This window comes from Crocuta crocuta, unplaced genomic scaffold, assembly GCF_008692635.1.
Source record: "Crocuta crocuta isolate KB4526 unplaced genomic scaffold, BGI_CrCroc_1.0 scaffold44, whole genome shotgun sequence".
Taxonomy (NCBI): domain Eukaryota; kingdom Metazoa; phylum Chordata; class Mammalia; order Carnivora; family Hyaenidae; genus Crocuta; species Crocuta crocuta.
Genome location: NW_027530179.1, coordinates 5,775,574 through 5,799,877, shown reverse-complemented (window position 1 = coordinate 5,799,877; position 24,304 = coordinate 5,775,574). Strand labels below are relative to the sequence as shown.

At 49.4% G+C, this 24,304-nt stretch overlaps 3 protein-coding genes across 5 annotated transcripts; 2 read left to right on the top strand and 1 right to left on the bottom strand.

The window, feature by feature from the left end:
* Positions 1 to 48: 48 nt before the first annotated feature.
* RPL7L1 (ribosomal protein L7 like 1) lies at positions 49 to 5,213 on the top strand. 2 transcript variants are annotated; one of them, XM_077764941.1, is made up of 7 exons: positions 49 to 316; positions 909 to 1,017; positions 1,682 to 1,842; positions 2,838 to 2,975; positions 3,824 to 3,933; positions 4,125 to 4,339; positions 4,783 to 5,213. In XM_077764941.1, exons 1-6 carry the CDS (start codon positions 303 to 305, stop codon positions 4,331 to 4,333), a joined length of 741 nt encoding a protein of 246 aa, XP_077621067.1. In that variant the 5' UTR covers positions 49 to 302; the 3' UTR covers positions 4,334 to 4,339; positions 4,783 to 5,213. The 2 variants fall into 2 exon arrangements, with proteins under 2 accessions (XP_077621067.1, XP_077621066.1); XM_077764940.1 differs by having other exon boundaries at positions 51 to 316; positions 1,679 to 1,842.
* Positions 5,081 to 8,530, bottom strand: PEX39 (peroxisomal biogenesis factor 39). The gene is given in 3 exon segments (XM_077764820.1): positions 5,081 to 5,159; positions 5,547 to 5,632; positions 7,534 to 8,530. Coding segments are annotated over 3 exon segments (939 nt in total). The 5' UTR covers positions 8,308 to 8,530.
* Positions 8,531 to 17,260: 8,730 nt separating this feature from the next.
* On the top strand, positions 17,261 to 23,733 carry PTCRA (pre T cell antigen receptor alpha). 2 transcript variants are annotated; one of them, XM_077764943.1, is made up of 5 exons: positions 17,261 to 17,428; positions 20,708 to 20,740; positions 21,138 to 21,458; positions 22,506 to 22,550; positions 23,182 to 23,733. In XM_077764943.1, exons 1-5 carry the CDS (start codon positions 17,371 to 17,373, stop codon positions 23,532 to 23,534), a joined length of 810 nt encoding a protein of 269 aa, XP_077621069.1. In that variant the 5' UTR covers positions 17,261 to 17,370; the 3' UTR covers positions 23,535 to 23,733. The 2 variants fall into 2 exon arrangements, with proteins under 2 accessions (XP_077621069.1, XP_077621068.1); XM_077764942.1 differs by having other exon boundaries at positions 20,681 to 20,740.
* Positions 23,734 to 24,304: the final 571 nt, after the last annotated feature.

The following is a 24,304-nucleotide window of genomic DNA, read 5'->3' as shown; positions in this document are numbered from 1 at the left end:
GGAAGGGGGAAGTGTTTATTTACAGCCCAGCCACCAGCCTGTGAAGGGGGCGGTGTTTTGAAAATGAAACAGACCCTAAAGGGCTCGGAAGCAGTGCGAAGGAAGCTTTGTGCAAACTCGGCAGGGAATCTGTATTAGCGAGACCTCAGCTGTTCACGGCAGCTAACTGGCTGGGCTCGCCGTGTTATAAACCTTGAGCTGGAAGACACATCTCTATGGTCAACTACACATAGAGCGGTCCTTTCTTCCCCACGTGGTGGGGCTGCGCATGAGCAGTAGCCGGCAGCCGCTGCTTTGGAAACATGGCGGAGCAAGAGTGAGTGTTTGGGGTTTGAATCTCTCAAGTGGGGCCTTGAGCATCCGGTGCCATCCACGGTGTTTATTCCTCCGTGGCGGAAAATAAGGATACTTGTGGACGGAAGGAAGAGAATAGAAAAGACTCCAGATTACAGAGGGCAGGATGAAGAGTAAGGAGCCGAAGGATTCGGGCTTCCGGTCAGAGGAAGGGAGCCGCCGTCAAGTTCGGGTTACCTTGGCGGGCGGACTGGAGAGTGCCAGTTTGGGGTTCGCCCAGCCTGACTTAAGATAGGTCTGTACTCGCCCCGACCCCACGGAGTTTTACTAGGATCACGTAGCTGCTGGTGTCTTTAAAAGGCTGTGGCAGTAAAAGCTCCATTGGAGGCATACGAGGACGAGTGTCCAAGGGGTTCATGACTTATTACTTTAGGAAAGAGTGAATGTTAAGGGGTCCGTTTTGAGGACTGAAGTAAGACACCACAGGTTTCAGGGAAGTATGTCTTTAGGAATTTGACTAGAATAATGTTTCTTAAAGCCCAAGAGATGGTTTAGAAAGTCATTGAAAATTTGTTTCGTAAGCATGATCTCTGATCGCAATTTTCCGTTATCAGGCAAAGAAAAAAGATCCCTTTGGTTCCAGAAAATCTCCTGAAAAAGAGGAAAGCTTATCAGGCCCTTAAAGCCACTCAAGCGAAGCAGGCACTTTTGGACAAGAAGGAGGTAATGATGGGAACCAAGAGAAGGGATTTAGAATGTATTTGGTGAGTTATATCTAGCGTGAGTTGAACTAGATTTGATATCAACAGTCCCTTTCCCTATCGATTCTATGAAAGCCGGTATACAGTTCATGTCTTCATTTAACAAATATTTCTAGCTTTCTGCGGATAAAATGTTGGAGTAGTTTGTTAAGGAAAAAGTGAAGGAGACATCGTACTATTTAGGTTCATACCAACTGATTGGAAAAACCAAACATGCCCTTTACTTGGAAGAAAACATCTTTTTTCATGGGCCAAACAATTTTCGTCATTTGCCAAACGTTTTGGGAAAATACATATTATGGAGTCTGGAAGATGAAACAAATCATGCTCATTCTGTACTTTATGAGGCTTAACACAGTGTTGGGTTCCATAAACATTTGTTGGTAACGTTGGCTAACAGCATGTAAACTAACTTGTTTATTTATCAGAGGCTTTTTTAGGGGTTTCTGAGTTTTCACAACTCTACCTTGGGTATCTCATTTTTACCTTATCTAGAATAGAAGATGTTTGCTTCTCTTTGCGGAACATAGTGGGGAAATAACACTCAGTGGATAGTGAGCAGTGAATTACTGTTGTGGAAGTAAAACTAGAGGCACAAAATGGTGATGATGCCTTTTCTGTAGCAGAAGAAAGGAAAAGAGGTCAAGTTTAAGCGACTGGAATGGTTCCTACATGATTCCTGGCGGCAGCAACGTGACAGGGTGCGACTCAGACGACTAGAAGTGAAACCTCACGGTTTGGAAGTACCGGATAAACATTCCTTGGCCTTTGTTGTACGCATCCAAAGGTGAGGAACTTGCCAGATTGCATAGGCTGTGGCAAACTTGGTTCACCTTGAGGCCCTTTTCTAGGGAGATGAGCTCTGTAATAGGCTTTAAGCCCCTAAGGCAAGTTGTGCTAGGAATTCAGAGTTGAGCACAACATAGTTTTTGCCTTTAAGGTTAAGGAGACCAATCTGAGGCAAATAACACATGAAAATATACGAAGTGCTATGAGGGTCGACTGCTGCGAGGGCGGTATTACTCTAAGGCAGGAACTTGAAGCTGAGACCTGCAGACATGGAAGGAAGTCACAAGTGTTGGGGAGCTTTCCAGGCATAGATGCAGAAAGTCCTGAATTGTGGGAATCCAGGCCTCTTTCTAGGAACTGAAACAAAGTCAAGTGGATGGAGTGTATTCAGTGCGCAGGGGAGAGTTCATAAGCTTTTCCCTCATTTAGTCGTACTTTACCCGGTCAATCTGCGTGTACAACTGCGTCTTCCTATTTCCCTACCCACTTATCCAAACCAGAAACCTGTGGGCTTTAACTATTTTTTGAGTCCTTTATTAACCTCCCTACCCTTTCCCATAATCTCTCCCGGACCATCACATTAGCTCACTGGGTCTCCCTGCCTCTGGTGTCACACTTTCAGATCTGTCCTATATGCTCTTCTCAGTGGTTGTCACTCAGAAAGCTGATTGTCCCTCCTTTACCTAAAATCTTCCGTGCTTTTACTGCCCACAGAAGCAAGTCCAGCTTCCTTTGCGGGACATCCACAGCCCTACACACTCACTCACACACACCCCACACGAAATCAGGGCCCAGTGTGTTCCTGTAGCACCTCAGGCATCGCCCCACATCATGTGAGAATGATCTGTTGGTACAGCTGCCACCTCCTGACCTCGCCTGTGAGCCACAGTCTGTGTCTTGCTCTCTGGGTGCCCTATGGTGGCAAACATTTCATAGGTCCTTGCTGGACTGACAAAAACTGAATAGAACCTGACCTCCTGTCGCTCACTTCAGGATTAACGGGGTGAGTTCACTGGTGCAGAGGACCATTGCAAGGCTTCGCCTGAAGAAGATTTTCAGCGGTGTCTTCTTCAGAGTGACCCCCCAGACCATAAAAACACTGCGAATAGTGGAACCTTATGTGACCTGGGGGTGAGTACAGTTTTTGTGTGCACAGATTCGTATTAGATTAGAGGTGCGCATGATGAGAACATGTGAGTGCTGCCCTCCAAGGCTCGTGTCTCTGTGTTGAAGAAACACTTTGTTGTGACCACGGTCACCAGAAATCAACTGCCGGCCGTAGAACTCAGGAACACGGGGGCAGACAGAGCAGGAGGTCCCGGTGCTGCTGATCATGTACCAAGAAAAGTACCATGGGGGTTGGGGAGTGCTTGTGAGCTTGTGAACTACGGCTGAATAAGATGGTAGAAGAGAAGAGAAATTAATTCTTGGAGTCTTGAGGCAGAGCTCGCGGCAGTGCTTGTGTAAGAGTGCTGTGCCTGCAGGAGCGCCTAGCTGGCTCAGAAGAGCGCGTGACTCTTGATGTTGGGGTCATGAGTTTAAGCCCCACGTTGGGTGTAAGATTAGTTAAATAAAACTCACCAAGAAAAAAAAAGTAGTGTTCTTTCAAACATTAAAACCCAGCACATGCTTCCATTTTACCATCTTGAGTAGACGGTTGTATAAGGCTAAAGTCCTGGATTGTAAGCTAGCGTTTGTTTTTGCTTTTGCCTGGGAAAGGTGGGGGTTTTTTTGTTTTTTGGTAAAAATTTCTATCCATAAATTTTAATTATTAATTACATAGGGCCCTTCTGGTTTTTTACTCGTTTCCTCACTTGTGTACGTCCCAGCATTCCAGCTGCAGTGTGACTGCACTTTCTGGTGGGGAGAAGGGGTGGGAGGAGACTCCCTCCTCAGCCAGGCCGCAGGGCTGAGTGACTGACCGGTGTGTGGGGGGCGCCAGGGGCTAACAAGGCTGTGCTTTATTCTGCCTCACGTAGATTTCCAAATCTGAAGTCTGTCCGGGAACTCATCCTGAAACGTGGACAAGCCAAGGTCAAGAATAAAACCATCCCTCTGACAGACAACATGGTGATTGAGGAGCACCTGGGTGAGTGTTGCATCTTAGGGGTCAGGTGGGGCAGAAAGCAAGGATCTCTGGTGGTCTTGCTGTGGGATTTAGGTAGTATTGTTCTTGGAGTCCCGGAAACCTGCCAGATTGCCCAGCTCTGGCCTATAAGAGCCTCACAGTCTGTACTGGGGAAATGTTGCATAAAGAATCTGTATCCTTGTGTTTTCCAGGGAAGTATGGTGTTATTTGCTTGGAAGACCTCATTCATGAAATTGCCTTTCCGGGGAAGAATTTCCAGGCGATTTGTGAGTTCTTACGTCCTTTCCATCTCTCAGTGACCCGTCATGCTACCAAGAATAGAGTGGGCTTCCTCAAGGAGGTGGGCTTGCCCGGCTATCGAGGCGAACGCATCAATCAGCTCATTCGGCAGCTGAATTAAATCCAGGTGAGGCAGGGCTGAAAACTGCCCTTGGCTGACTTGATGGGCCATTCTTTGCCACTTAAAAATTCTTCCTGCATTTACCAGTATCAGAGAGAAACGTTGGCATTTGAGTGGTGGAGGGCAGAGGGAGACTGGTATCTACAAGTCTAATAGATGGAAATGTGCTTGGAATAGTGAATGCCTGGTTAGGACATGGGGTATTCCCATGTGTTTTCCAACAGTTACAGGCTGGAAAATGTTTTGAGTAGCAAAAAAGAATTTTCTGTATTGCTGTGGTCATATACCTGGAAATAGAATATTCAAATCTAATTTCAAAAAGGATTTGAAGATATAAACCCTCTCTGTGGAAGGTGTCTTAACTTTTTGAAATTGCTTATTGTATTTAATCTTCAGTGCCAACTTTCATTGAACTTCTATTAATGAAGTTGTGGGGTTTTTTTCCTCAGAATATCTGAAAGCACAGCACATTGGAGCCATGTGTTTTGTCTTTTGGAAATGTTATCAGTGACTTCGAAGAAGATTATTTTCTGCTATGTCTTCAGAAACTAGAGGGGGAGGAGTCAAGGAAAAGATGACGTTCCTGGCAGGCACTTCTAGTCGCAGTCCAGGTCCAAGAAAAAGTTGCAGTGTGTTTTGCACGTTGACTGCACTGTCCCCTCTCAAGTCAGCAGAGGACTCATGCTACGGAAGAGGGAACCCTGCTACGTCACATCTTCTATTCTGGGGTTTGATGTTGGTAAACGACTATCCAAGCATGAACACAAGACCGCAGTGGACCAAGCTCAGGGACATACTTGAACCTGGGGGCTCCTGGGGCTTTTTCCTGGAAGGAACATAAAATACAAAGAGCACGAACACAGTGCTCAGTTGTCCCTGCTGTGAGTCCGTGTTCTGACTTTTTCAGTGACAGCTTTGTGAGTTCTCGGGCTTGGCCGGCCCCAAAGTGTATCTGGTGACTTCCTTCTCATAGCCTGCAGGTGACTTAGTCCTTTTCTCTGGCTCAGGATTTTAACCTATTCTTGGGTCTATGAGGAGGGAGGGACCCTTGTCCCAGGAAGGTACATACTCTCAAATTATTGCTCGGAAATGTGTATGTTCATGGACTCTTCCTAGGGACCCAGGCACCTTCTGTGGGGAAGGCCTGCACTACCCAGGCCCTGACCTTGTTGGTCTCCTCCAGCCCCCTGTCCTGTGGAAGACCGAAGCTTACCAAGATGCCTTTTTCCCCTGGAGCCGGTTGGGTGTTTTCCTATTAGAATCACAGTGGCAGATTCCCGAGGCCCCTGTACCATCTACCTGAGGGGAAAGCTCACCATTTATTTCTGCTGGGCTTCAGGATGGGATTTTCTTGGTTTGGCATGGATGAAATTAGTACTGTTAGGTCTTTTAGGCCCCAGGCAGTCTTAATTGAACCCTCTCCTTGCATAATCTAGACTTCAAAAGTACGGCTTTCTACCCTGCTAGTAACCATGTATAAACCACCACTAGGGCTCCTGGGGACATGAAACCAGAAACGGGGATCTGATCTGCTTGTGTTTATCATCAGTGTCCCCCTCCTAGGTGGGTCTTCCTCTGTTCCTGTCCCTTCGTTGCCTCAGTTGCCATCTGAGTAGTTGGTGAGGGTGTGCCAGGCGTAGATAAGACTGGAAAACCTGCTTCACCATTGTGTCCCCAGGTCCCTTAAGATCAGCTCTGCTGCACTTTTGGCTCATGGGGCCCTCAAACATAGCTGTGAGGTTGAGTTAGAAGTAGAACAATGCCTTAAAATGTGCCAGGTTATGAGGTAATTAATTAGGTTGGTTGGCTCAAGAGTTAACCTGCCAGGAATAGATGTTCGAGCTTACTCTTCTACTTTAAAGCATTGGGAAATCAAATTACTTTAAAATGATGTATCAAAAAGCCATGGGAAAAGAGCATTTGAGAATGTGGAAGCCCAAGGTTTCTATTGCAGATATATTTTATACTAAATACAAGAAGGGGGCACCTCGGTGTCTTGATTTCTACTCAGGTGATGATTCCAGGGTCATGGGATCGAGCCCCACTTCAGGATCCACATTGAGTGTGGAAACTGCTTAAGATGATTTCTCTCCAATGTTTTCACTCTCTCTAAAAAAAAAAAAACCCACAAGAATAACACTTCCATTCTTGCCTGCAAAATGGGAGTAATATAGCATGTGTGCCTCACTCACACAGTTGTTCAAAGGGTTAAGCTTTTGCTATTATTTTTAATAGTTTTTAACTTAGAATTCTGTGTAAATAAATGTTACAGAAATTAATGTATTGCTGAGGTGCCTGGGTGGCTCAGTTAATTAAGCATCCAACTTTGGCTCAGGTCATGATCTCATGGTTTAGAGTTCCAGCCTTGCATTGGGGTCTGTGCTGACAGCTCAGAGCCTGGAGCCTGCTTCAGATTCTGACCCCCTTTGTGCCCCTTCACCACTTGCGTGTGCACGCACTCATGCTCTCTCAGAACTAAATATTTTTAAAAATGTAACATACTGCTGTATCATCAACTATGCTCTACTATTCCCTGAACAAGTAGTGAAATATCATTTCTGAGAAAAATTAGTCCTATTGTATGATTTGTAGATGGTGTGAATCCTTCATGGCTGTCAACACCCATACCTATCAACATATAGCCGTGTGTGTGTGTGTGTGTTAGAGGTGTAGGAAAAACAAAAAACCTTAGTTTCAGGAACTAAGGTAGGAGCCACGTGTCCTATTTGGAGACTTAAGAAAGTGGCTGTAGCTTTCCCTGTTCTAAGCTTCGATCCTGACCCGCTGGTTCCCAGAGCCAAAGGTTCTAGTTTTTTGTTGATTGGCTTTTCATTTACTGCTTTAGGATTTCGTGGTTTAACATATCTTTGAAGTCATTGGGGGGCCAAGTTTAATCAAACCTTTTATTAGCTGCTGACCTGGCGAATGGCTAAGATTAACACCTCTTGAATCCCAAGTTCATTTACACAACCCACAAGAATTGGCTGAACTGGGAGATAAACACGGACGTTCTCCTACATTATTAGCGAAATTGTTTTCGGTGGGTCAGACCCCGTTAGCGTGCCCTCAGTAGCATTTTAATAATGAAAACACATCTATGCATCCCACCGAGTAAAAAGTATATCTGTTTCATTTATCTATAAGGGCTTAAACAGGATTTAAAAAAAAAAAAAATAATGAGGATCATGGTCCAGAAATACTCGGATACAAGACAGCTCCGATGACGCTCCCAGGAGGCTTAAGTTCAGCTGAGTCAGGTCGAGGCGAATGCACAAAAGATGAATAACCGTGGCCGGCATCCAAGGTCCGAGTTTATGCAGGACAGAATCACGCTCTCCCGATCTTAAGAGGCAAAAGGCTTCGAGCCTCAGGGGCCCACTACGTGCCGTCCGGAAGGCGCAGTCGCGGACTCCGATGAGCCGGGCCCCTCCAGGCCGTTCTTCTACCGGCACCCGAGGTCGACGGGGCCTGGATTCCCGGAGCTACGGCGGCGGCGGCGCGGGGGCCTCGGCCGACCCCGAGGCTTCCCAGGGCTTGGGCCTCCGCGGGAGCCGGGACGCCGTGGGTTCGCCGGGGGTCACCGTGATGTGACGCCTCTCCAGGCCCGGGAGCTCCCGGCCCTCCTGGACCAGCTGCAGAAGCTGTGCCAGGGTCACCGAGGTGGGGGCCGACTCCGCGGGCAGCGGGCCCCCGCCAGAGCTGGTCCGACCGCCAGGCCGCTCCATGCCCGGCGCTAAGCCTGACCCGCGGGCGGCCAAGCACTTCCGGGTGAGGCGGGTGGATGCAACCACCGGCGGAGGAAGCGCAGAGGGGCTCGCAGACCATACCAAGCCGGCCCAGAAAGGGGGGAGCACTTGAGAACTGCGACCCGCTGCACGCAGAAACGCTTCACGCGCGCACACACACATGCACGGCTTAGCCCACACCAGAGCCTGCAACGTGCAATGCTTTAGAAGGAACTTGAAGCCTTGCATAGAACGGGCCGTGCATGCAGGCACGCTGATACGCACAAAAAGACCCGATTTTGCACACACGTATAGGCACAGTGCACATACCTGTTTTCTTTTTTTCTTTCCTTTTTTTTTTTTTTAAAGTAATCTCTTGCGGCTCGAGATCCTACATCACGTGGTCCTCCCTCCGACGGAGCCAGCCGGTCGCCCGAGTACAAACTTACTAACACACATGCGCAGAAGTGCGCACCTACAGGGACGCACGGAGAGACCTCTGGCAAGGGGCCTCATCTCCATGCGGGACTCCGCAGCTCCAGACAGAAAATAGCTCTGGAGAGATTTCCAGTGGCCTCAGGAGAACTGGGAACAAGTGACAGCACTACAGAGTCTTCACACTCTCTCCCCATTTCGGGCCATCAAGACTCTCTTCCTGGTGTTCCCAGAGGGGATGAGAAAAGATGAAGGCAGGTCAGGTGTGCTGCAGTCCCTTTGGCTGCTCAGAAAGTTAGTGTCAATAATTCCCAGGTTTGTAAGTTTATCGAAAGCTAGCCTGATCTGGCAAACACTGCCTTCATCATGTAATCTAATTACTATTATCGAACAACCGGGCACCAGGTACCTCCTGATGGGATGCACTGAGGACACTATGGGTGTAGGAATACCACATCTCTTCTGTAGTAGCCCTGCCCAGAAGGTTCACTCTGAATCTAACCTTGAGGAAATGAGCCGATAAAGCAAAGTGAGAGACATTCTACAAATGACTGGCCTGGACGTTTTATAAATATCAATGCCATAAATATCTGTGATGCCACAAAGATGGTTGTTAATATTCTAATCAGGGGGTGGCTACCCTGACTCTCTCCTGTGGCCGCGCCAGGCCCTCTCTCCACCCCTGTCCAGCTTGCAGCACACTGACATCGAAAGACTTGCAATAGGCTTTGGGGTTTTGCCAATGAGGGGAGGGGGACAGCAGAAGAAAGAAGGAGGAGGAGGAGGCCAGGGTATTTATTCCTCAGTTTCCCTCCCTCCAGGATTCCCACTGGCTGCAAGATCCCTCCACACAGGTTTCCGGCTTTGGGGCCCTGCCGTGGCTCCCTCTCCTCACCTCTTCAGGCCTGTTCCCAGTTCCAGGCACTGCGTTATCACTTGGGGTCTCCCTTCACCTTGCCACCCCTCTATAGATAGTCCCTTTATTAAATTCTCCTCAAATTACCCAATACATGTGTGTCCTCTCTTTCCTGTCCACACTCACCGGTAAAGGAATGGGCTCCAGGAACAGCCTCAGACAGAATACTGAGATTGGACTGATCATAAATTCAGAGCACAGGGGGAGCCTCCTCGCAGCGGGGGAAGAACACCCGGATGATTCACTGCATGCACAGGTGTCACCATTACTCAGATTATCCTTGGGCGAGGGGGGGCAGGGGGGAGTGGAGAGCACTGCGTCGTTGAGGGAGGGAGATGAGAGAGGCAATAGCTGTTCTTCACTGTGGCGTGGCCTCATTTGGCTTCTCATGGCCACAGGGAGAGAACTGGAAATTATCAGTGGACGACAGGAAATCCAGGTGTGGACTGGGGCCACCTTGATGACACCTTGGAGGGGTCCCTCATCCCCTATAGGCAGAGAGGGCTCACACAGCTGAGGACGGGCACCAGGATGTCATTGTAGGGGCTGCCAAGCCGTGGTGCTAATTCAGAGCTCAGTCTTCTAGGGCAGCATAAGAATGTGCTAACATAAGGGCACTGAGGGGACTCTGAGATGAAATGGGGACATATGGGCAGACATGTAGTGCTTCCGTCTCCCCGGACATCAGCTTCAGGACTCTCCCCACCTCCAGTTTTCCCTGGCCCTTGTCAAATCAGATCCCAGAACAGCCTGGGCAGAGAAGCACAAGGCCCACGCTGAGAGGAGGACGCCCAGACAGAAGGAATTACAGATCTTGTTAAACGGTCTTGGCAGGAGCCACAGCAATATGTGTGGGAATGGGCTCTAAGGGAAATAGACCCAGGAGGGTGGAATGTAAGACTCAGTTTGCCCAAACTCGAGTCCATGGATGCTCATCCAGGATTTGGGATTTAATGTGTTGGCTCAAGCACATGGGAGAGGCATAGTCAATGAGGTTAGTTAATTAGAACCTGGACTTAATGGTAGCCTACAGTTAGTAAACTTGAAATGCCAGAATTTCCCTGGCATAATGTAGAGGAAAGAATCCAAAATCTCAGGGAGGTGGGCATGCTGGATTGGATTTATTATGTGCAGCCTGCTTAGCCACCCCTCACCACATATTTTAAGGGGGTCTGGAAAACACTCCCTTTGCCAAAGCATTAAGGAATTCATTGGTGAGAGGTGCCTGGCTGGCTCAGTCAGTAGAGCATGCAACTCTTAATCTCAAGGTCATGAGTTTGAGCGCCATGTTGGGCATAGAGTTTACTCAAAAGAGAAAGAGTGAGAGAGAGAAAGAAATGCACTGGTGAGAGCCAGCCATATCCTTGACCTGCTCTGATGGCTGTCCTCTGTAGGCTGGAGATGCTAGTCAGGAACACTGGATTCTGTGATCTTAGTGGAAATAATGGTATCCTGGTAACATAAAGGCCAGGTGGCAATGCTTAACAGCCAAAGGCAAGGTAGCCATAATACCCCACATTACGACATGGGAAAGAATGGCCATCTGTTGGACACAATGATAGTTCTGTGCACCCTGGTCAGCCTCTTTCCCCAGACACTTTAGGCCTTGTTCAGTGGACCCATGGTGGCAGGGATGGGAGTTATGCCTTGGTTCAGTAACACAGTCTTCCCCTCTCTGAGGCTAATCTGGCTGTGGCCAACTCTGAACGCCCATCCTACTTACAGCCCCATGCGGAGTCCCTGACTGGGTACCATTCTCACCTGTTTGTAGGCTAATTTGACTGGCCCCTTGTAGCATGGAAGGGCTGTGCTTTATCCTCATGAGAACAGATACATATTCCAGGTATGAATTCACCTTCTCTGCCTACAGTCTTCTGTCAGCACCACTATTCTATCAGCATCAGGTATTCTGACGGACAGAATACCTTACCCATCACCATGGCATTCCACACAAAATCGCCTCCAACCAATGCTCCCATTTCACTGCCAAGGAAATGTATGAGCTCACTCCCAAGGAATTCACTGATCTTACCATGTGCCCCATGACCCAAAAGCAGCAGGCAAGATAGAATGGTGGATTGGTCTGCTGAAGACTCACTTGTAGCATAGCTGAGAAACTATACTCTGCAAGATGAGGGACTATCCTACTTGATGCAGTGTATCCTTTAAACCATAACCATATAGAATCATATATAACCAAGAGGTAGGGGTAGTTGGAGCCTCCTCAATATTATACGTAAAGTCTGTAACCTACTGGAAGAATTTTTGCTTCCCATGCCAGTAACTGAATGGACTCAAGGGGCATGGTGATCCTAGTACCCAAGGGAGAAACTCTTCCACCATTTAACGATCATAGTACTGATGACTTGGAAGCTGAGATGGCCCCTGGCCATTCTGGTTTCTCCTGCTACTGATCCAATAGGCAGAGAAAGGCACCTCTGTACTGTCTCGGCTGATTAAGCCCAATTACTAAAGACAATTAGGCTGCTACCGCATAATAGAGATGGGGCTAGATCTGGAGCCCAGGGGAGTCACCGAAGGCCTCATAATTATCCCAACCAGTGGTCCCAGTTGACAGAAAACTTCAGCAACCCAACGAAGTCAAGACCACCAAGGACCCAGACCCTATAGGAGTAAAGGTTTGAGTCACCTACCAGGTAAAGAACCTGGTGCTGGCAAAGAATAAGGAGGATGTGTCATTGGGCTGAAGGCAGGCAGGGGTGATCTAAACGCAGGCTTTGTAACCCCCAGTTTCCCTGCCAACTTATGTAAAGAACATTGGAGGTAGCTAACCTTTTAGGTTTAGGGGAACTGCCATCCTTTCTCACTGATATATTGATTAGTAGCTGATGGGACATNACCCCCAGTTTCCCTGCCAACTTATGTAAAGAACATTGGAGGTAGCTAACCTTTTAGGTTTAGGGGATGCCAAACTGCCATCCTTTCTCACTGATATACTGATTAGTAGCTGATGGGACACGGTGTATCCACTGTGCTGGGGACATGGATTTTTCATCTGGACACAAGATGAGAGGTGCTTCCCTGTGACCCTCCAGAACCACCCTCCCCCAGCCCTGTGCTCTGGGAAGCTGAACTACATCAAAGGACTCCGACACCCTCCACTTGGATTCAGCCAATGGGGGCAACAGCCAGAGGTCAGAAGATGGGAAGATGGCCAAGTCAGGGAATTTATTCTCCTACTTCCCTGGGTTCCAGATCAACACTCACTGTCTCCGTTGACTGAAGCTCACAGCTTTGATCAGGTAGCCTCTCTACACAGCTCTCTCTGGTTCTGGGTTCCTGTAATTGCTCCCTCTCCTCCCCTCTTCAGACCTCCAGGGCCGACACACAACCGCTATGAGCTGTGGGGGGCTGTACCCTCTATACCTCTATACCCTACCCACGCCTTTATAAATAGGCCTTTCATTAAACTCTCTTCAAATAAGCCTGATCTGTGTTCCTGCTAGGACCCTGGGATATAAAGTACATATTTTAGTTAGAGTTGTCTGGGCAGTGAGCAGCAGAAAAACCAAAATAACAATAGTTTACACATGATGAAAGTTTCTAAGTTCTTTCTCATTACAAATTAAACTCGGTGTCAAGCAAGCCAGAGCTGGTGTGGTGGCTCCATGAACGTCAGATCCTGCTACCTATGCATCTTTTAATTCTCTTCCAATTAACATCATAACTGAAACATTTTCCCCATGTCATTACAACCTCTTCAGAAAGAGTCAACACTTGGCTCAAGTTTCATCTTCTAAATCACTTTTCCCAAACTCACATCAACCCCAGAAGGATGGTCTCCCTCTCCCGGGACCCCACTCTCTACCCATGCACACATGCACACGCTTGTGCGCGTGCGCACACACACACACCAGTCATGATATCTGCTACAGTCCAAGTCCCTTATCTGTTTATGAGCCTGCCTGTCCCCTCCCTTGACTGGTGGGAGCATCTCTTTTTGTCTCGTCCTCAGCCCCAATTCCTGGCATAAAACAGACACCAATACATGGTTTGCAAGACAAGGGTATTTTGAGGCTTGCATAGTATTTCATCATAGAGAGGCACTCTGGTTTACTCAGCTCTTTCCTTGTTATTAAACATTTAGGTGACCTTTATTTTGTATTATAAATATCACCGTAGGATTTTTTATTTGATCAGTGAAATAGGTGCCTGTCAGTATTAACGGGAAGATACTTGTACTTGCTACTTCAGTGCATGCACGCGCACACATACACACACACACCAATCTGGCTGGCCCTCTTGCAATCTTCTAACTGGATATGTCAGATTTACAAGGAATAACTGCTTGGTGATATCAGCAGTCTTTCTCTAATAAGCACTGCTACTTTTCCTTAGTTTTCTTTTTCATACCCTATGGGGCTCATCTCAGTTTAGAAGGCCCTTGGTTTTCCATGTGTGTATATGAAAAAAGGGAAGGGAGGGATAATCTGCTCTCCCAGGTGCTCAGATGGGTACTCCTATCAGACAACCTTGTATAAAGAGCCCTGGAGAGAATCCTGTAAACACATCCCCAGAGTGAAATCCCAGCACCACCCTTGATGCTAGGGAATCCTCAGCCACTTAACTTTGTTTTTTCAGAGTCTCAGTTTCCCGAGCAGGAAAGAGGGGTGAGAACACCTGTTGGGATGGTTGTGGGGATTTAAGGAGAAGTCTGTGAACAGGACCTGGCTCTTAGGAGCGGGTCAGCAAATGACAAGTTTAATCCCAAGTGAGGAGCTCAGAGAAGGATTTCTCTCAGAGGAGCACTGAGATCCAAGGCCAGCATGTCAGGACATCCTCACAGCCCTGGGCAATGGCATCTTTGGGACCCGCAAGACTGTGGCCGCAGAGGGAGATTCCTGGCGCTCCTGCAAGGAGGAGACCTATGTGACCGCGGGCAAGGAAAGCTTGCAAGCAGACCTGTGGCTCGGAGCTAGGAGTGGGCCCGTGGGAGGGCAGCTGAGCAGCGGGAGATGGTCCCAGGCGCAGCCAGCAAGGTAGGCGCCCGGCTGGCACAGGGAGTCTCCTGCCTCCCCATGCCTGGGAAGGTCTTAAAACCCTAAAGAGGCCAGAGGGCTCCTTCCCCATCTGTAATGTGGTAACGGAGCTGGGGCCAGCACCTCCCCAGGCTGGAGGGCGGGAGAGTCGTTAGGGACACCTGCCTCCCCCCAACCCCCTCCCAGGGGGAGCCCGCGTGGGACGCACCTGGGCCCAGGCTGCGCCTGGGAACACGTGGCGCCCTTGGCCTCCAGGCCTCCTTGAGGGAAGGGGGCGGGACGTCAGAGGCTACAAAGGACAGGACTATTAAAGCAACCATCCGACGGAAATGGGGTGAGGCTGGCATCAGAATAAAGAAGCCGGGGAGCCAACAAGAAATAAACTCTCCAACATAAAAGAAATTAACGTAGAGAAAGTCTTGCAAATAATAGGGATGGGAAGGGTTATTTAATTAAAATCCTGGGGTAATCGATTAGCTCTTTGGGGGGAAAATGAAACTTAGATGCATATCTTCTATCATACACCAAAATTAATTCCTGATGGAGTTACATGGTGATGGGGGTTTGGGGATTAAACTACACAGGAGCAAAAAGATAGTAGAAGGAAAAACGTATCCGTTCTGTAGAGGGGGGAGGACTTTCTAGGCTTAAAAGGGAGGAAGGAGGCGCCTGGATGGCTCAGTGGGTTGGGTTGAGCGGGTCATGATCTCATGGTTTGTGGGATAGAGCGCCATGTCCACTTCTGCAATGATAGCAGGAAACCTGCTTAGGATTCTCTCTCTCTCTCTCTCTCTCTCTCTCTGCTCCAACCCTGCTAGTGCTCTCATTCTCTCTCAAAATACATAAATAAACATTAAAAAAAAAAAAAGCATGAGATAAATCCCATTAGGAAAGACAGATGTGTTCGGGGTAACTGGATGGCTCAGACAGTTAAGCCTCTGACTTCCACTCAGGTCACGATCTAATAGTTCATGAGATGGAGGCTGGATTGGGCTCCCATGTGGAGCTGGCCTGGATTCTCTCCCTCTCTCTGCCCCTCCCCCACTATCTCTGCCCCTTCTCCGCTCTCTCTCTTGCATGTGCGTGCTTTCTCACTCTCAAAAATAAATTAAAACTAAAATAAAATTTTTAAAAAGCTGCTGCATGGGACGCCTGGGTGGCTCAGTTGCTTGGGAGTCTGACTTCGGCTCAGCCCCGAGTCCAGCTCTGTGCTGACAGCTGGGAGCCTGGAGTCTGCTTTGGATTCTGTGTGTGTGTCTCTCTCTCTGCCCCTCCTCCCACTCACTCTGTCTCTCAAAAATGAATAAATGTTAAAAAAAAAATTTTAAGCTGCTGAATAATATTCACTAATACAGATACACCAAACATTAATTCATTTGGACCTTCTCCTAGCATTGAACAATTACACTTTCCAATTTTTCTTGCTTTTTAAATATGATACTACTTCAAAGAACATTTTTGTGCATAAATCTCTGTCTTATAATGACTGACTCCTATTTATTTCATTAGGGTATATACCTAGAAGTGAAGTTTCAGGGTCAAAATGACAGCTCTAGCTAAAATTTAGTGGAGTCACTGAAAATGGCATTTATTGGGGTGCCTGAGTGGCTCAGTCGGTTAAGTATCCAACTAGGGCTCAAGTCATGATCTCATGGTTTGTGGGTTCGAGCCCTGGGTTTGAGCCCCGCGTCGGGCTCCGTGCTTACAGCCAGCTCAGAGCCTGGAGCCTGTTTCAGATTCTGTGTCCCCCTCTCTCTCTGACCCTCCCCTGCTCACGCTCTCTCTCTCTCTCTCAGAAATAAATAAAACATTAAAAAAAAAAAAGACCTCCAGCTTGAAAGAAAGAAAGCAAGTAAGAAAGAAAGAAAGAAAGAAAGAAAGAAAGAAAGAAAGAAAATGGCATTTATAAGAGTTTTTTTGTTTTTGTTTTTTAAAGATTTTATTTTAAGTAATCTCTACACCCAATCTGGGCTTGAATTTACAACCCTGAAATCAAGAAGATGAAGAGTCACTGCTCTACTGACTGGACCAGTCAGGTGCTCCCAAAGAGTTTCTTCTTCTTTTTTTTTTTTTTTAATGTTTATTCATTTTTGAGAGAGAAAGGGAGACAGCACAAGTTGGAAAGGGGCAGAGAGAGATAGAATCTGAAGCAGGTTCCAAGCTCTGAGCTGTCAGCACAGAGCCCGTCGCGGGGCTCGAACCCATGAGTCATGAGGTCATGATCTGAGCAGAAGCTGGCCGCTTAACAGACTGAGCCACCCAGGTGTCCCTAAAGAGTTTATTCTTAAAAGGAATTCGATGTAACAGGCAGGGCATAGTCATGAAATCTCTGAAATTTCCCCTCAATTTCACTGTAAATCTGAAACTGTTCTAAAAAATAAATTCTATTTTTACACATGTTTTGGGGTGGGAGGGGGGGCTCCTAACATTGTAACAACACCGAAATAACTGTATTGGGCCTTTGGGCTGCAATGAGGCCAGCCATCAGGAAACGGCTCATGCCCTGGCTCTGCCACCTGCCAGCTGTGTGGCCTTGAGCAGGTCACTCAATCTCTCTGAGCCTCCGAGGCCTCCCCTGGGAAATGGAACTTACAGCTGTTGGCTGGATGGGATGAAGTGCTGAACGTAAGGCCTTACATACTGCCTGGTGCTCTGTATCCTATAGAGGCAGGGCCAGTGAGTGGGAAAAGGCTTTGCGGCCTGTGAGGTGCTCTTCAGATGGGAGGGAGCAGGCTGTGGGCGAGGCGCCTTGAGTTCCCCGGCCCCTGAGAGGGGATTGGGTTTGGGGGCCAGGGTGGGGGTGGGAGGGGCTCCTCACTGGGGAAACGGCTCCGCTCTGCTCCGCGGTGGAGCAGCTGAGGCGCAGCTGGGCCTGTGGCCTGGGAGGCAGCCTTGCGGGCGCCTCCTCCCGCAGCCACACCTCAGGTCTGCAGCTGGCTCCTGCCTCCTCTCAGGTGAGCCATGGCCAGGACGTGGCTGCTGCTTCTCCTGGCCCTCGGGTGTCCAGCCCTGCCCATAGGTGAGCCCCCTCCCTGCATCCCTCTCTGTGCCCCGTCAGTTGGCCCAAGCCCACTCCCCAACTCCCGACCTCCGTGGGTGTGGGTGCGATGTGGGGAGGAGGGAGAGACCTATGTGGGGTCCCTGGGGACGGTCTCACCAGAAGCCCACCCTTCCCTCCCCCACCGTATTCACCTTCCAGCTACCTCGCTCTGGGGCTCCAGGCGCTGCTCCTTGGGGTCCACAGTGCTGGTAGTAGGGCAGTCCCGTCCTGGAAGTGGAGAAATAAGAACAAGCTGGATCGGCATCCAGGAAGGGTGGGGACGGGATAGCCAGGGGCCTGGGACTCGGGCAACATTGTGAGGTCCTTTCCTGTCCTTCCCATCCTGGCCTCCTGCCCAGAGAGTGCCCTCTTCCAATAGGGCTCAGAATGTCTCAGGTTCACCCTGCTCCCCCTTCTCAGCGAGCTCTCAGGGGAGGTCCCAAGGCTCCAGTGACTTCCCAGAGGTATTACCCCCCCCAGTTCCTCAAAGATCAAGGACGGAGACAAAGGACTTGTGTTTAGAGGAGAGAATTCTGGGGGCCGCTGGGAGGCTCAGTTGGTTTAGCGTCTGACTCTTGATTTCAGCTCCGGTCATCATCTCACAGTCCGTGGACTGGAGACCCAGGTCCGGCTCCATGTTGACAGCACAGAGCCTGCTTAGGATTCTCTCTCTCTGCCCCTCCTCTCTCTCTCTCTCTCTCTAAAAATAAATAAACTTAGGGGAGAGAGTTCCAGCTTCATCTAGAAGCATGTGCATGTTAGCATGTACGAGGTGGGGAAGGTCCTTGACCTGTGAGTCAGGGCATCTTCTTTTTTAAAATTATTTTAAGTTTTTTTTTTAATTTTTTTTAATGTTTTATTTATTTCTAGGAGAGAGAGAGAGAGAGAGAGAGACAGCATGAGCAGGTAGGGTCAGAGAGAGGGGGAGTCACAGACTGAAACAGGCTCCAGGCTCCGAGCTGGCAGTCAGCACAGAGCCCGACGCGGGGCTCGAACCCACGAACCGCGAGATCATGACCTAAGCGAAAGTCGGACGCTTAACCGACTAAGCCACCCAGGCGCCCCAAATTATTTTAAGTTTTATTTATTTATTTTGAGAGAGCGTACACTAGAGAGCAGGGGAGGGGCAGAGAGAAGGAGACACAGAGAATCCCAAACACGCTCTGCAACATCAGCAAGGAGCCTGATATGGGGCTCCATTGGTCTCAGAAACCGTGAGATCATGACCCGAGACGAAATCAAGAGTCAGACACTTAACCGACTGAGCCACCCAGGCACCCTGGCATCTTCTTGATCTAAAGCTGGCTTCCAGTATTTTCACAAGCTCTCCCTTGCTAGAGAGATTAACCATATCTATGTGGAGCAGGGAGAGCCCATGGCAAAAGGTCTGAGCACTGGGAAGGAAGCAGCCAGGGTAAGGAGGAGCAATCCTGGGCAGCTTCATGGAGGAGGCACATGCTAAACTCAACCTGGGAATGTCTCTGTCTATACAACTGAAGAGGTTCAGGAGGTCAAGTGTCCTGGAGCTCACTTTCAGCTTTCTCTATTCCCTTTGTTTGCCATACCTTATAAATATTAGTATTGAAAATAAGACTAATACTTGTCTGCCAAGGTGTTTGATACTCATGAACTTTATCCTTCATAACAATTTTATTGGGCTGGTGTTATTAACCTCATTACATTGGTGCAGCCTTCGAGACTCAGTGAATTAAGTGGACAAGCCAGGAGTCAAACCAACTCTGTCTGAGGCCATGTCCCAGGCTTGATCCATTTTGTCATGTAGCAAGATCTTAGCCATCCTTCCAAGTGGGGAGGTCTATGGGAGCGGGAGTCAAAGAGGCCTGAGTTCTAATCCTGAGTAGGCTACCTTCCCCAGGCTTCTAGATCAGTTTTGTTTTTTTTTAAATATTTTATTTATTTTTGAGAGAGAGATAGAGACAGCGTGAGCAGGGGAGGCTGAGAGAGAGAGGGAGACACAGACTCCGAAGCAGGCTCCAGGCTCTGAGCTAGCTGTCAGCACAGAGCCCGACACAGGGCTCGAACCCACAAACTGCGAGATCATGGCCTGAGCGGAAGTTGGGCGCTCAACCAACTGAGCCACCCAGGCAGACTGATCCTATGGGTCAGTTCTTTGACCTTCAAGAAACCTTTCCTGAGCATCTCCACTCTGACCTCCCCACAGGATTCTCTGGTGTCCTTTCCTGTGCCCTGGGACATTTCTTTAACTTGGCTGCATTTAACTCATAGGGTGAATTTGTGGGTTTTAACGTTTGAGACTTTATTCATATGAAAAGATATCCAACTACTCAAGAATAACATTTTGGTTACTATATATGTGGTCACCTTTACTGAAAAGAATAGGATTGTAGAAAATCAGGACTATCCCAGAAAATTTATAGGCCAGATGTTGGCAGTACCCATGTGATTTTTTTAATTAAAAAAACATTTTTTTGAGAGAGCACAAACAAGTGCAGGAGGGGCCGAGGGAAAGGCAGAGAGAGAAAGAGAGAGAGAGGGAGGGAGGGAGAATCTTAAGCAGGCTCCACAGTCAGTGAGGAGTCCAACTCGGGGCTTAATCCTATGACTCTGGGATCATGACCTGAGCCAAAATCAAGAGTTGGATGCTTCACCAACTGAGCCACCCAGGCACCCCTACTTTTGATTTTTCAACTTCAATAAGTTATATCTGAACAAAGCTCTGTAAAAAACATTATAGGGGCACCTGGCTGGCTGGGTTAGTAGAGCATGTGACTCTTGGTCTCAGGGTTGTGAGTCCGAGCCCCACCCCATGTTGTGCATAGAGATTCCTTAAAAATAAAGTCTTTTTAAAACGTGCCTCAGGCTGGAGTAACAGGGTGGCTCAGTTGGTTGAGTGTCCGACTTCAGCTCAGGTCATGATCTCACAGTCTGTGAGTTCGAGCCCTGCGTCAGGCTCTGTGCTGACAGGTCAGAGCCTGGAGCCTGCTTTGGATTCTGTGTCTCCCTCTCTCTCTGCCCCTCCCCTGCTCATGCTCTGTCTGTCTGTCTCTCTCTCTCTCTCTCAAAAATAAATAAACATTTTAAAAAATTGAAATACTACAGACCTACAGAAAAGAACAGAGAATAAAGCCATAAACACCTATGCATATTCCACTCAGATTAACAAATGGTTAAAATTTTGCCATATTTGAATCAGATAAAAGGAACAAAAAGCCACAGATACATTCGAAGTCGTCTTTGATCTCATTCCAGATCTTATTTCCTTCCCTTCCTCCCCAGCGGTAACCACGCTCCTGAGGCTGGCACAACAAGGTATTGTAAGAATTTGTTTATGCACCTGCTGTCTTTCCCATGGGAAAAGTCCCTTGAGGGCAGGGACAATGTCTTCATCAGTGTTTTATCCTCAGTTCCTGGCACAGAAAGGTTCAGATCGGATGGGCGAGGGAAGGATCGATCCATGGATGCATGGATGCATGTACAGACCTACAGATGGAGGGTAGAATAGGTGTAGGAAAGATGGATGATGGGGATAAGATGGATGAATAGATGAGCAAATGTAAAAGAGAGGGATGGATGAGTGGGTGGAAGGACAGACGGATGGTGGAAGCAATCCCAGATGGAAGGGACAGAAGTCTATTATGAGGGGCTGGCCGGCCTAGGAGGGCACAGGCGGATCAAGCCCCCCCGACAGGTGCATGCTCTCTTACAGGTGTGGGCGGCACACCCTTCCCCTCTCTGGCCCCGCCAATCACACTGCTGGTGGATGGGAAGCAGCAGACGCTGGTGGTCTGCCTGGTCCTCGATGTTGCGCCCCCTGGCCTGGAGAGCCCCATCTGGTTCTCCACCGGCAACGGCAGCTCACTGGACGCCTTCACCTACGGCCCTTCCCCAGAGGCTGATGGCACCTGGACTAGCTTGGCCCAGCTCTCCCTGCCCTCGGAGGAGCTGGCAGCCTGGGAAAACTTGGTCTGCCACACTGGGCCTGGGGCTGGCGACCACGGCCAGAGCACACGGCCCCTACGGCTGTCAGGTGGGGACGGAGTCTGGGCCCCAGTGGAGGCTCCCTGCCCCTCACCCCCACACCCTGGAAACAGGATATGGTGGGAGGCAGGGCAGGCTCCAGGCCCGTGGGGGATGGGAGGTGTCCACAGACCAGCCATCTGAATGAGGTGATGCTGCCTAGGCTCAGAGCAGGGTGGCCTCAGGGCCTTGAGTCCTGGATTTGCAACTCCTTCAAACATCCAGGCTCTGATGCATGACTTCCAAGAGGTAATAATACCTCCTCCCTCCTATTACCTAGGGTTAATATCTCTATCACCCTATATATGACACCCTAGCTATAAGCACCAAACAATAATTAAATAACAAAATGCTTTCATCTCCTTAATGTTTACTCTGTGCCAGGCACTGTTATAAGTACTTTACATTCATACAATAGGTACCTTACAGGCACAGAGAAGCTAAGTGACATGTCCAAAGCCAGCTAGTATTTTTACTAGATCCCTACTTCCTCTTTGGATTATGAGTTTTGTCATCTTCCAAACGGCAATGTTTGCTGGATAAATGCCCTGCCTTTAAATTTTTTTTAATGTTTTTTTATTTATTTCTGAGAGACAGAGAGAGACAGCGTGAGCAGAGGAGGGTCAGAGAGAGAGGGAGATACAGAATCCAAAGCAGGCTCCAGGCTCTGAGCTAGCTGTCAGCACACAGCTCGACGCGGGGCTCAAACCCATGAGCCATGAGATCATGACCTGAGCCGAAGTCAGACGCCCAACTGACTGAGCCACCCAGGCGCCCCAATGCCCCGCCTTTCAAAGAAGGGTGCTAAGAAAATCAATTTCTTGTCTAAAAGCGCTGAGGCACCTTAGCCTCTCCCGGGCACAGAACAGTGGACCGCAGGGAGTGAGAGAGATCTGGGCCCCTGAGAGGAACTACAGCCCAGGCTCCTGCTGCTGGTTCATGTGTCCATCTACCCAACATGCCAAGAACAGGTGCCCTGTGCTGGGCTGGGGCTTCATGCTTCGGTGGCGGGCAGAGCCCATCCCCAAAGACTCATTCTCTTCTCCTTGGCTGGCAGGGGAGACTTCCTCAGCCAGGACCTGCCTCTGGGAGCCTCTCAGGGGTGAGTATGGGGGATCTCGGGCTCTGTTAGGGTCTGGCCTGATGGTCCCACTCTGCAGGGGCGGGGGGTTGGTGGTGTCCCCTGAAGAGGCTGCCTTGCTGGGCTGGGACACTGGCCAGCCTGGGCTGGAGTCTACCCATGGGGACATGGGACTGGGTCCTCTGATCCCTGACTAATCCCTGGACACTAGTTGAAAGGTGTAGGTCAGAGTTCACGGAAAGCTCCTTAAAGCCCTCCTTGTGCGGTCCAGATGGATGGTCTCCGCTTCAGAGCCTTGGGAGACTGGGTGGTAGACAGTCCCACCACCCAACAGACCGAGAGAGTCAAGAGTTAGGCTTTACTTCCTCACCACATAGAGTGTTTGGAGCTGGTTATCTGCCGCTGTGGCAGATGCTAATTCCTGCCTGGCTGCTGGGCAATAAAATACACTGAAGGCTAGGAAGGTATATGTTACTATTAGCAGTTAGAGCTGAGGTTAGACACCAGGGAGGACTTCCCCTGGCCTTGGGGACCGTGGGGAGGAGGCAGGGCAAGGGCAGAGGACCAGGCCCCTCCTCCCCAAAGAACACCCTTCTGCGTGTGGTGCTGAAGCAGGCCTCCAGGTCCCTAACTGCCCATCTGTCTCCTGCAGGGACGCAGGGCCAGGCGCTGCGGCTGGGGGCGCTGCGGCTGCTGCTCTTCAAGCTGTTGCTGATCGACGTGCTCCTGACCTGCAGCCACCTCCGCGCCCTGCCCTCCACGCTGGGGGACCCTGGGCTTCCTGCAGCCCCCATGTCCCCCCTGGAGCATCACCGCCTCCTGCAGCCTCCGTCCACAGGACAGCCCTCAGCCCCCATCGCCTGGATTCCCCGCAGCGCTGGGGGGACAGCAAGCCCAGGGCTCACCATGTCGCTGCAGCCCCGCCTTCTCCGCTGGGAGGCCAGGAGCCTAGTCTGGGAGGAGGGGGCGCTCCCTACCCACCGAGCTTGGGCTTGGTGCTCGTGAGTCACCCTGCATCCCTGCCTCAAGCCTTGCAATCTTTGTATGTGACCTGCCTCCTGCTGCAGATGGAAATTTCCAGCACTGGGAGCTGTCTCCCGCCTCAGACTGAGGGGTCTTCTGAGGGAGGAGGCTGTGTCTCTCCCATCAGGCTGGGAGCCGCTTGAGGGTGGTGATCCACAGGTACTGAGACATTTGAGGTGCAGAGAATGGAGAGCAATTAAAGGGGAGCTTAAATGACACAAATGAATGAAACATTTTAATTCACGTCTGCCCTGGGAGGAGGGGATTTGGCAGATTTTGAAGAAGCAGAAATCTGGGAGGTCTCCCTGGAGGAAGAGGGCTTCCTGAGGGTGTGACTCTCAGAATTATAGAGCGATGCCAGGGTTTGAGGAAGATGCTGTCCTACCTCTGTCTCCTTCTACCACAGGCAGGCATGGGGTGAGGCTCCCTCTCTGTCTCCCCACCCTGACCCAGCCTTTGCAAGAGGTCAGGGCAAGGAGCCCAGGACGTCAGAAGGGTGGGGTGCTGGGTCTGATGCGAAGTTTTGTACAGACTTGACAGAAATGAACAGGGCCAGGATCCCAGGGTAACAGGATCATATACGATGCCAAGAGCATGGATATTAATTACAAACTTACACCTTAATAACCAGTTAAGAGTCATTATTCACTTAACAAATATTCACTGAGCATTAACCCTGAGCTAGTCACTAAAGAGGTTTTTTTTGTTGTTTCCTAAAGAGGGTTCTTGCACTGATAGCATATGAGGCCCGC

What these genes read in the sequence shown, in the direction of transcription:
- RPL7L1 (XM_077764940.1), top strand. An exon ending in CACTTTTGGACAAGAAGGAG is followed by an intron (nt 1,018 to 1,678) that starts GTAATGATGGGA and finishes CCTTTTCTGTAG; the next exon opens with CAGAAGAAAGGAAAAGAGGT. An exon ending in GAACCTTATGTGACCTGGGG is followed by an intron (nt 2,976 to 3,823) that starts GTGAGTACAGTT and finishes TGCCTCACGTAG; the next exon opens with ATTTCCAAATCTGAAGTCTG.
- PTCRA (XM_077764942.1), top strand. Translation starts at nt 17,371, where the DNA reads ATGGCCAGGACGTGGCTGCTGCTTCTCCTGGCCCTCGGGTGTCCAGCC. An exon ending in ACGGCCCCTACGGCTGTCAG is followed by an intron (nt 21,459 to 22,505) that starts GTGGGGACGGAG and finishes CTTGGCTGGCAG; the next exon opens with GGGAGACTTCCTCAGCCAGG. An exon ending in CCTCTGGGAGCCTCTCAGGG is followed by an intron (nt 22,551 to 23,181) that starts GTGAGTATGGGG and finishes TGTCTCCTGCAG; the next exon opens with GGACGCAGGGCCAGGCGCTG.